General features: G+C 35.4%; 1 protein-coding gene across 1 annotated transcript in view; it reads left to right on the top strand.

Annotated features, from left to right (window-relative positions):
- HERC1 (HECT and RLD domain containing E3 ubiquitin protein ligase family member 1) overlaps window positions 1–12,375 on the top strand; it is a 227,558-nt gene that overhangs the window by 78,444 nt on the left and 136,739 nt on the right. Inside the window, exons 10-15 of the mRNA XM_082383545.1 lie at window positions 222–393; window positions 1,922–2,056; window positions 2,383–2,548; window positions 7,819–7,944; window positions 8,934–9,155; window positions 12,101–12,253. Coding sequence (XP_082239671.1) covers window positions 222–393; window positions 1,922–2,056; window positions 2,383–2,548; window positions 7,819–7,944; window positions 8,934–9,155; window positions 12,101–12,253 — 974 coding nt within the window. The remainder of the gene's footprint in view (window positions 1–221; window positions 394–1,921; window positions 2,057–2,382; window positions 2,549–7,818; window positions 7,945–8,933; window positions 9,156–12,100; window positions 12,254–12,375) is intronic.

The raw sequence follows: 12,375 nt of genomic DNA, 5'->3' as shown, positions 1-12,375 counted from the left end.
TCCCTGACTCTAACCAAAGGCCTAGCACATTGTGACAATTTGATAATTCTGTTTTAAATTAATGGATCTGAAAACATGGCATGTTTGAAACGCATATTTTAGGTTTTAAATAAATGAAACAGGTATCACCTACAAAAAAAAAATAGTATTAAATATTACCTTCCATAAATATTTTACATTGAAATTTGGCTTTTCTTTTGTTCTTTATGTTTTGTTTTTAGATAATGAAGTTTATGCCTGGGGCAATAACTCAATGGGGCAGTGTGGGCAAGGAAATTCCACGGGTCCTATTACTAAACCAAAGAAAGTGAGTGGCTTAGATGGCATAGCTATTCAACAGATCTCCGCTGGAACATCACATAGTCTGGCATGGACTGCTCTTCCTAGGGACAGGTAAATGTGCTCACATTTAAAATTTCTTGTGTTTTAGGGCTTCCCTGGTGGCGCAGTGGTTAAGAATCCGCCTGCCAATGCAGGGGACACGGGTTCAAGCCCTGGTCCGGGAAGATCCCACATGCCGCGGAGCAACTAAGCCCGTGCGCCACAACTACTGAGCCTGAGCTCTAGAGCCCACGTGCCACAACTACTGAAGCCCGCGTGCCTAGAGCCCGTGCTCCGCAACAAGAGAAGCCACTGCAATGAGAAGCCTGTGCGCTGCAACTAGAGAAAGCCTGCGTGCAGCAACGAAGACCCAAAGCAGCCAAAAATAAATAAATAAAATAAATAAATTTATTTAAAAAAATTTCCTGTGTTTTATTAACAGCAGAAACACTAATAAAAGCAGAAATAATTGTACTTTGTTCATAAAATACCCTTCTATTTCTAGTATTGATTTTTTTACTGTCCTAGACATGCTATCTCGATTTCTTTCATTTTAATTGTTGAGGTTAGGTATGTTTCATAAGCAAGAAGTTATACCGTATATTAAGATATTGTCTTAATTCAAGTGTCTTTTAAACATTTTGAATTCCTTCCCTGTCTCCAGATACTGATCTTAAATATTGTGGCCACATATCAAGAGGAAGTTAAATTAAAATAATCAAAATCAGAACTAGGTTTTATTGCTTTTTAACAGTTAATTAGCTTCCATGCCCTTTATCTGGTTGTTTTTTTGAAAAGAAGCAGTGGCCATACTTTTAAATAAAGGAAGTTAGTTTTTGCAGAAATTTAGCTTTTTCCTAATGTGATAACCATATCTTTTTTAGATAATCAGGTAGGTAATTTTTAGCCAATATTTGAAGTTTGAATTTTAAGAAATTTTGAGGTTATTTCAGCTATTTTCAGATGTATATGGGCTAATTAATAACTTAGAATGTATTATATTTGTATTCTAGACCTTTGGTTCAGATGGGGTTTATTATATCATTCTAACCAATTTAAAACATTTATAGGTAATTACCCTCCAAAACAAAACCGAAAATATAATAAATTGAATACAAATAATTTGCTGTTAGTATTAAATCTGCAACTTCTCACCTTATATGTAGAAAATTGGTTTCCAGGATCTTGAAAATTTTCACAAGAGTTTTCAAGAGGTTTTCTTTTAGTAGATTTCAGTATATCACTTTACAGAGTCAGACTATTTTTCTTAATATGAACTATACATCTTATAGGCCCTAAGAACCAGAAGGGTCTATAGTAGATCATGTGGCTCAGCCCTCTGACTTCAGGTGAATGAATAGCCAGACCTTGCAAAATAAGTAGTGGTTATGTATTTTCTTCTTGAAGAATTCTAGAGATAGCCAATTCTTGGTTTTCCTCAGTTGCTAAAATGAAGGGTTTTATCACCTTTATAATCAGAAAGGTCTTCTGTATATCTTGTTAACATCTTTCAACTTTAATAATGGTTTAATTTTTGCTTTTGATCGTGTGAAAGTTTCATGTTAAGGCTTTTTCATGATTTTCTTATGCTTCCTTCTAGACAAGTTGTTGCCTGGCACCGACCTTATTGTGTAGACCTTGAAGAGAGTACCTTCTCACACCTTCGTTCATTTCTTGAGAGATACTGTGATAAAATAAACAGTGAGATTCCCCCGCTCCCTTTCCCTTCATCAAGGTATGTTATATATATGTGTATTTGCGTGTGTGCGCACATGTGCACACACATCTATTACTCATTTTGAATTTTGAGTTATTCTTTCTTATTCAATTTATCCCTCAATTATATGAAACTTCTTTATAATCTAAAAAATGAGCTAAACTTAGGTACTTACTGATAATAACCTTTAGAAAAATGTATCCATAATGTCATGAATCATGTTTTTAAAATTACTGTTAGTCATAATTTGAGAAAAATTTTAAAGAGAAAAAAAATGTTATCCAAATTGGATAGCATGTGCTCTTTTATATTCCAGAAGTTCATAGCAGTTTATTTGGTTTCAGGGAACACCACAATTTCCTCAAGCTGTGCCTGAAGCTGCTTTCAAATCACCTTGCTCTTGCGCTTGCGGGAGGGGTAGCTACCAGCATTCTTGGGAGACAGGCAGGTCCGCTTCGAAATTTACTCTTCAGACTGATGGACTCAACTGTCCCGGATGAAATCCAAGAGGTAAGAGTATAGGACTTGTAAATCTGTAGCTCAGCCACATCTCTCCCTGAGGTTGTAGCTCACAAATTCAGCTATGTATTGGAAAACTTCAATTGGATGTTCTTTCCGTTACTCCTGTTTTCTTGGTGGGAGTAAATTTTTTGGTGAACTTGTCCTTTAAGACAAAGGTCAGACGTTGCCTCTGAGAAACCTTTCATTTCCTGCTGTCCTGCCAGGTTTGGTTTCTCTCATGTATGTTCCCATCACATCACATGGTTTTGTAATTGTCTACTTACAACTTACAACAATGCCTGTCTTTTCTACCAGAAGATGAATTTCTGAGCACAAAGACCCAATTTTATTTTTAATTTTATTTTTATTGTGGTAAAATTTGCATAACATAAGATTTGCCATCTTACCCATTTTTAAGTGTGTAGTTCAGTGGTATTAAATACATTTATACTGTTGTACAACCATTACCACCATTTATCTCCATAACTCTTTTCATCATACAAAATTGAAATTCTGTACCCATTAAATAATAACTCCCTATTCTCCCCTCCCTTCAGCCCCTAGCAACAACCATTCTTTCTTTCTCTATGATTTTGATACTCTAAGTATGTCGTAAAAGTGGAATCATACACTGTCTTTTTGTCACTGGCTTATTTCACTTAGCATAATGTTGTCAACGTTTATCCATGTGAAGTAGCATATGTCAGAATTTCCTTCCTTTTTAAGGCTGAATAATCTTTTGATATTGTATATATTAAATTTTTGCTCATCTGTCATTTTTATGACCTTGGATTAAGCAATGATTTCTTAGATATGGTACCCAAAGCACAAGCAACCAAAGAAAAAAGAGATAAATTAGACTTCATCAAAATTAAAAACATTTTTATGGTGGTGCTGGAGAGGGGGTGCTGAGCTGTTGGGTATGAAGAGTAACAGAACAGACTGTATTTGCACTTGAAACTGCTTCTCAAGTTCAGATCAGGCAAGGAACAAACCTTGAAACAACCAACAAGACCAAAGAAGAGTACACTTAAGTTGAAGACACGACACTTGATCTGAAACAAGAAGTTTGTGCCTACTTAGCAGCTTTGAAAGAGCACTTCCCAATGCTGCTAGTAGTCTTTGTTTAAAAAAAAAAAATTAAAAACATTTTTGCTTCAAAGGACATTATCAAGAAAATGAAAATACAGCTCACAGAATGGGAGAAATGTTTATAAATCATATACGTCATAAGATTCTAGTTTACAGAATATATAAAGGATCCTTACAACTCAACAATAAAAAAGACAAATAATCAGAAAATGAGTCAAGAATCTGAGTAGACACGTCTCCAAAGAAGATAGACATAGGCCACTAAGCACATGAAAAAATGTTCATCGTTGGGCATAAAGGAAATGCAAATTAAAATCACAGTGAGATACTGCTTCACGCCCACTAAATGGCTATAATCAAAAAGACTGGTAATAGCAAGCATTGGTGAAGATGTAGAGAAATTGGAACCCTCATACATTGCTAATGGGAATGTAAAATTGTACAGCCACTTTGGAAAACAGGTAGTTCTGTAAATAGTTAAACATAGAGTTACCACATACTGCAGCAATTCCACACCTAGGTCTATATCCAAGAGAATATAAAACATGTCCACACAAAAACTTATACATGAATGTTCATAACAGTATTATTCATTGTAGCCAAAAAGTGGAAACAAACAAATGTCTGTCAACTGGTGAAGGGATGAACAAAATGTGGTATGTCCATACAATCTAATATTATTCAGCCCTAAGAGGGAATGAAGTACTGTTGTACAAGCTACAACATGAGTGAACCTTGTAAACATTATGCTAAGTGAAAGAAGCCAGGCACAAAAGGTCACATACTGTATGATTCCATATATATGAAATGTGCAGAGTAGGTAAATCCATAGAGACACAAAGTAGATTAATTGGCTGTCAGGGGTTTTGGGGGAGGGAGAGATGGGAAATGACTGCTAATGGGCACAGGTTTCTTTTTGGGGTGATGAAAATGTCCTAAAATTAGATAGTGGTGATGGTTGCACAACTCTGTGAATATACTAAAACCCACTGAATTTTATACTTTCAAAAGGTAAATTTTATGATGTGAATTATATGTCAATTAAAAAAAAAAGCAAAAAAGATACAGTGATTTTCCAACTAGAGGGACATATCCCTGGGATGTAGGTAGAAGGAATATTAACCTGGTGGTGAATGGGAACTTTGAGGATTAAATTTTACCAGGAACGAGGTAGTACAATATTTTTAAAAGGTTGAAAAGTATTGGAATAAAATCACGAAAATAAACTTAAAAAAATCTATTTTTATAATTGTTTATTCATTTCTTGAGTCTTCTTTGTAGCTACTCCTTAGGAGAATCCTTTGGAGGTGGATTCTCTCAGGATGTGTACAGGGCTGTTTCTGTTCCTCTTTCTTTATCCCTGAAACTTCCGGTAATTTATCTGTTTGCAGCAATCAGTGCTGCTGCTGTTTTTTTGTGTTTCTTCCTCTTTTGACACTTTATTTTGGAGCAGTTGTAGACTTAAGGAAAAGTTGCATAAGTAATAGAGTTTTCACGTATGTCTCAACCAGCTTCCCCTAATGCTAATGTCTTGTATAACTACAGTACAATTATCAAAACCAAGAAATCAACGTTGGTTTAATACTATCAATTAAACTAAACACCTTATTAGAAATTTTATCAGTTTTTTGCTAATGTCCTTGTTCTTTTGCAAGATCCTATTCAGGATCCCATATTACGTTTAATTGGACACTTTATGAATACTGGTCAGTTATTTTATTGAATATCTCTCTGTTATTTTTCATGATTGGACTGAGGTTATGTGCTTTTGGCAAGAATACCACAGAAATGATGTGCCCTCAGTACATCATATCATGTGGTTCATGATATTGATGTGTCTTATTACTGGAGATTTTGTCCTTGATCACTTGGTTAAGGTGGTGTCTGCTGGATTTCTACATACATCAGTAACTTCTGAGAGAGGGCAGGTAGAAAATATATTCTTTGAGAATATACTCACACTTAAATAGTTTGCGAATTGAATATCTTCATGAATAGTTGAGGCATAGTATTCTAAATTGTAAATCATTTTCTCATGAGAATTGTGAAGTCATCTTCTAGCTTTCAGGTTGTTACCCAGAAAATCAACACTATTCAAATTTTTGATCCTTTTATGGAAATCTTTTTCTCTCTGGATTCTGTAGCAAGTTCTACTTGTCCTCTCTGTTTTCATATTTTAAAATGATATGAACTGATGTGGGTCTGATTTTATCCATTTTTGCTTATATTTGGATAGACTCTTAATTTGGAAACTCAGAGCCTTCAGTGTTAAGAAATTAGCTTGAAGTGTATTGTTGATTTTCTCTTTATTGTCTTCTGTGTTTTCTCTCTGTCTCTGGAACTCATTATTGGGATAATGGACCTGGACCAGTCCTCTGTGTCCGATTTTTTTTAATGTCTAATTTTTTTTAAATTAATTAATTTATTTTTGGCTGCGTTGGGTCTTCGTTGCTGCGTGTGGGCTTTCTCTAGTTGCGGCGAGTGGGGGCTACTCTTCGTTGCGGTGCGCAGGCTTCTCATCGCAGTGGGTTCTCTTGTTGCGAAGCACTGGGCTGTAGGCACGCGGGCTTCAGTAGCTGTGGCTCGCAGTCTCTAGAGTGCGGGCTTCAGTAGTTGTTGCTCATGGGCTTCGTTGCTCCGCGGCATGTGGGATCTTCCTGGACCAGGGCTTGAACCCATGTCCCCTGCATTGACAGGCGGATTCTTAAGCACTGCGCCATCAGAAAGGCCCCAGTCCTCTTACTTTTCTTATGTTTTCTTTCCTGTTTTCCATCTTTTCTCCCCTCTACTTAATGAGAAATTCAATTTTTATATTCTAACGCTCCTATTGAGGTTTTTATTTTTTATGTCATATTTTTAATTTATAAGAGCTCTTTTCTTAATCATTGAGTGTTTCTTTTTTTCTAATTCAGCATCCTTATTTTAGTGGTAAAGAAGCTATGATCCAGAGAAGTTTTAGGGCCTAAGATAATACAGCTATTTTTTATGCTGTTCCTGATACCTGGACCTTTGTTTGGCCAAGGCGTGCTCATTTTTCAATTTTTAACCTAAATGCCCAATCCTCAGGGAGACCCTCCATGATGAACCCATAGACCATGTTAATTGCCTTTATGTATGGGTGCTCACTCAGGTTTGCATTTCTTTTTACTTTGTCCATGTGACTCCTTTCACACTTAAAATTACTTACTCAGAATCTCTTTTTCCTACTAGACTGTATGCTTATGAAAGCAGGGCTTTTATCTGTCTTGTTCATTTCTACATCCCCAGCACTTTGTAAAGAGCTTTACCAGGCTCAGCACTATAGACTCAACAGTAAATATTTATTGCATAATGACTAGTTACTTAGTGGGAAATCCAAAATATATATTCTTTTTTATTTTTTTAAGTCTTTATTGAATTTGTTGCAGTACTGCTTCTGTTTTATGTTTTGGTTTTTTGGCTTCGAGACATTGGGATCTTAGCTCCCCGACCAGGGATCAAACCCGCACCCCCTGCATTGGAAGGCAAAGTCTTAACCACTGGACCGCCAGGGAAATCCCCAAGATATATATTCTAAGTCTTCTTTTTTAAAAATTTTTTTTATGCATAAATTCTTTTTTTTTTAAACATTTATTATTTATTTATTTATTTATTTTATTTATTTTTGTCTGTGTCGGGTCTTAGTTGCGGCACGCAGAATCTTTGTTGAGGTATGCGGGATCTTTCACTGTGGCGCATGGGCTCCTCGTTGCAGCACACAGGCTTCTCCCTAGTTGTGGTGTGCAGGCTTCAGGGCACATGGGCTCTGTAGTTGTGGCGTGCGGGTTCCAGAGCGTGTAGGCTCTGTAGTTTGCAGCACACAGGCTCTCTAGTTGAGGCACGTGAGCTCAGTAGTTGTGGCACGTGGGCTTAGTTGCCCTGCAGCATGTGGGATCTTAGTTCCCCGACCAGGGATCAAACCACGTCCCCTGCATTGTAAGGCAGATTCTTTACAACTTAGAAGGGAAGTCCTTCTAAGTCTTCTTAAAGACATCTAAAGAAGGACTTGGCATGCTTTCTTTTATTCACATGCCTCCTTCTTTAGACTTCCATGATCCACCTTCTTTAGACTTCTTTGCTCTTAATAGTCAGTGGATTTATTTTTTATGTTTTTCTGTTAAAAAGATAAGAACCAGGCCAAATAAATCTGCTTTTCTTTTTTATATTAGGTGGTAATTGAAACTCTGTCAGTGGGAGCAACCATGCTGTTACCTCCATTACGAGAACGTATGGAATTACTTCATTCTCTTTTACCCCAAGGACCTGATAGATGGGAAAGCTTATCTAAAGGACAGGTGAGCCTTTGAATGGTATCTAAGTAAACCAGTACTATATTACAAAAAAAAAAAAAAAAAAATAGACTGAGAGGGAAATAAAGCTAATCGATTGCCATGTGTTCAGGGAATAATACTTAACTTGATGAGTCTGGTAAATCCTAGTATTTAATGTTTTCTGCTGGAAGAGTTCCCAGATTTCTAATGAAAGTGAAGCAAGTGATAACTTATTAAATGATTTGGGGCTAATTATTAAAATTATGTCTAATTTTTCCAATGTTGCTCACACTGTCAAACCAGAGATCTTTTAGTTTATTTGTAGTATTCTGAGTTGAAATCAAGGGCATGTGCTACTGTTGGTTCCATGCCCAGAACTTTGAAATAGCTTACATAAAAAGTAAAAGAAGATGACTGTTGTGAAAAAGTACTTGATGATATGAGTATGCTTCTTCTTTCCATTTTTATTATCTTATGTACGTTAAACTAAGTACATTTTGCTCCACCAAGTAGAACAATCAATTGTCGAGTTATAGAGTTGAGGGAGAAAGTGGTATACTGGCAGTATAATAGCCACAGATGCTTTCCAATGAGTATTTTGTATTAGTTTAGATTTCAAATGATTTATTTTAAACATTAGAATAAATAGTTTCATTGGTAATTCTGTAGAAGAATGTATAGTGTAATTTATCTGTTGACACTGCCTACTCTTCTTACTTATAGTGCTAAAATCATTATGTAGGGTGTGCCATTTTAGCTTAAGAGTTTCAGGTAGTAAAGGATGTAATAAAACACTATAAGTTGCAATTTCTCAAAAGGTATTAGTGGGATAGCTTTTTAAAAAATTACAGACTTCCTAAAAGATTATTGTTCATTAGGATATTAAGTGGATTAGTTAGCATCATTAGTACATATTTCCGCCCCCTCCCCGGGATCCTTTTTTTACTTTTCTAGTGCGTTTTAAGCTAATTATTATTTGTTCCTATTTCATTGATGGAAATATTTTTCTTTAGAGAATGCAACTGGATATTATTCTAACAAGTTTGCAAGATCATACCCATGTAGCCTCCTTACTTGGGTATAGCTCACCCTCCGATGCTGCTGACCTCTCTTCTGTATGTACTGGCTATGGAAACCTGTCGGATCAACCTTATGGCACGCAGAGCTGCCATCCAGACACCCATCTGGCTGAAATTTTGATGAAGACTCTCTTAAGAAATTTAGGATTTTATACAGTAAGTTGCTCTTATTTTGTAGTTAAAGAAAAAAAAAAAAGAATAAAACTTGGGTTGGTTTTTTTTTTTTTTTTTTTGGAGGGGGTAGGGATCACTTCAGGTCAAGGTATTTTGACATTTAAACGCTTATGAAATAAGTAAAACTAAACTCCACTCCCCGAAAGGGGGGAAATATGTCAGATCTTCTGAAATATTGTGGGTGCCAAATGACTTGTAGTTGAGAGTTCCAAAGAGATTTGTTTTGGAATTTTACCAATTTTTTTCTGATATTAATGTACAAGAATAAACAGATAAAAATATTCAACAACATTTTGCAAGAGAAGAATGAGGAAAGGATTAACCTTACCAGATATAATCTTATAATTAAACAGTGTGGTTTAAATTGTTTAAAAATAGGCTTGTCAATTAATTAAAATTATTATTTTATTAAATTATTAAAAATAGGCTGGTCAATAGGAGAGAAGACAATGGACAGTATAGCTTTCTCTGTATTAGGATGCCCTTAGTTCTTACTCCCTGGTGTTTCTTAGATCCGTCACTTTTTTTCTTTCCATTTCTGTGGGTTCTAATCCATGCCATCACGACCTAATGGTAATAGCAATGTTACAGCTGTTGTCACTGTTGGTGGTCTCCTCTCAGCATCCTACTGCTAGAATAACCTTGTTGTATTCAATAACCTCATTTTATTAAATCAGAACTTTTTCAGACCCTTCATCATTTGGCTTACACACCACACTCATCTGAACTCATGCGTGACACACCTATTTCCTCTTTTCTCTTCTTATCTACCAATCTATGACTTCTTTAACACTTGACTGTTCTTGGAAGCCTTGCTCAAATAACCTTTTCTAACCATGTAATTATAACTGCATACCTCTCATCAGTTTTTAGAGTCAAAGTGTACTATGTGACTTAACTTTGAATAGTTTGTGTATCATTTCATATTGTCTCCTACTCCTATTCAGGGTCAGGTCTGTATATTCTTTTTCTTCTGTACAAGTCTTAGTGTTCTGTTCTGCCCAACTTAAAAGGTTGTTGACTAAGTCAGAGTGACAGTTGTTCCTGTAGAATTATTTTCTTTCAGATTTAAGGATGTAAATTTGAGCTGATGTTTGGCCGCAAATGGAATGGGAACAATGTTACAGTGTATCCATTTGGTATTAACTGAAACTTTTCCCCAAAGTTGTATTAAAGTAGTGCCTTTTTTATGCCAATAACGCTGAGGTAGATGTGTATATTATATGGAAATGGAAATAAAATACTAACTGCTTTTAGGCTGAAAATCATAAATTTTTGTTTCTTTCTGATGTAATTTAACCAAATTTGTCATGTTCTAAGATTTTAAAATAATGGTGCTGGTCTTAGTCTGTTTGGGCTGCTGTAATAGAATACCACAGAGTGGGCCGGCTTATCTACAACACAAATTTATTTCTCACAGTTATGGAGACGGAAAGTCCAAGATCAAGGAGACAGCATATTTGGTGGTGCCTGCTTCTTGATTCATAGACAGCCGTCTTCTTGCTGTGTCTTCACACAAGGGGTCTCTTTTGTAAGGTCACTAATCCCATTCACGAGGGTTCTGCCCTCATGACTTAATCACCTCCCAGAGGCCCCACCTCCAGATACCACCACATTGGGGATTAGGTTCAACATAAGAATTTTGAAGGGACATAAACATTCATTCAGTCTCTAGCAGTGCTAATTTGGCTGCTTATAATTAGGTGCTTATATAGGAAGGGCCTTAAAATGTTCTGTGACTCTCTCTTGCATATTTATAAACTAAGACCATACTTTATGCATAAAGATGTTCATCACATCATTATTATAAGAAAGAAAAGTTGGAAACAACTGAAATATCTAAAAGTTGGGGAATGGTTTAAGTACATTATGATGTATATACTCAGTGGAATATTATGTCTCAAATTTTATGTACATATGGCTTATGAAAACATGTAAAATATTTGTGGATCTGTTAGAAAAGAGAAGACTAAAAATAGAATATGCAGTATTATGAAAAAAATGAAAAGTCACAAAAAAATCAGGAAAGAAATACACACAAAATATTAGATATGGTGGTTGACTAAATGGTGATTTAAAGTTTTTTAAAATACAGTTTTGGTATTTTCTAAATTTGTTACACTATTTCTGTTAAAAAAAAATATTTTTAACTTGAAATAACTTAAAACTCCCACAAGAATTACAAGAAACTTTCAAAGAACTCTCCTGTACGCTTCAGCCAAATTTGCCTTTCCTTGTTTCCTTTCTTCCATCCATCATTTGAGAGTAAACTGCAGATGTCATGCTGGCTATTCCTAAGCACTTATATTTTTTAAGAATAAGGACATTCTCTTACATAACAACAGAACAATTATTGAATTCAGGAAATTTAACATTGGCACAGAACTATTGTATAATACATAGTCCATACTCAAATTTCTACAGTTATCCCAGTAATGTCCTTTATGGCACCCTCCCTCTGCCCCCCAAATCCAGGATCATACATTGTATTTAGTTGTCATGTTTCTTTAGGCCACTTACTTCTTTTATAATCAGAAATAAATTTAATTTCTAAGAATTGTGTTCTTAGAAATTCAAATATGTGAAAACAAAACCTTTACATAGGAGGTCAGGAAAGCAGTAGCATTAAAATGTTGAAATGTGTTGTCTTTGGGTATTGTTTTCCTTTTTCTTGTTTTCTGCATTTTCAAAGTTTTTGTGGTGAAACCACAAAAGGTTTTGTGGTGAAACTTTTTTTAATGGAAAAACAAATGGAAATGGCTTGATAAATCTTACCACCTTATAGCTAATGACAACATAGCAAAGATTTAAAGATTAATAATGGGAGAAAGGAGACAATGGCTTCTTAAATCAGAATCATTTATGGTAGGACATTAATTTCACTTTCAAACACTTCAAATATAATCTTAATTTATGTATCATTTTAGGATCAAGCATTTGGGGAGCTAGAAAAGAATAGTGATAAATTTCTACTTGGAACATCGTCTTCAGAGAACAGTCAGCCTGCTCATCTTCATGAACTGCTGTGTTCACTGCAGAAACAGCTGCTGGCATTTTGCCATATCAATAACATTAGTGAGGTATGTGATTCTTTGCCTTTTATGGTCTTTTCTCAGGGACCTTGAAACTCAGATATTTGGGTAAGCCACGATATTTTTCTACCTTGAATCTTCCAAAGTAGTAATTTAGGAACTTTTTTCCT

The sequence above is a fragment of the Balaenoptera borealis genome (genome assembly GCF_965194805.1).
Source record: "Balaenoptera borealis genome assembly, chromosome: 3".
NCBI lineage: Eukaryota > Metazoa > Chordata > Mammalia > Artiodactyla > Balaenopteridae > Balaenoptera > Balaenoptera borealis.
This window is presented reverse-complemented; position numbering and strand designations above follow the sequence as displayed.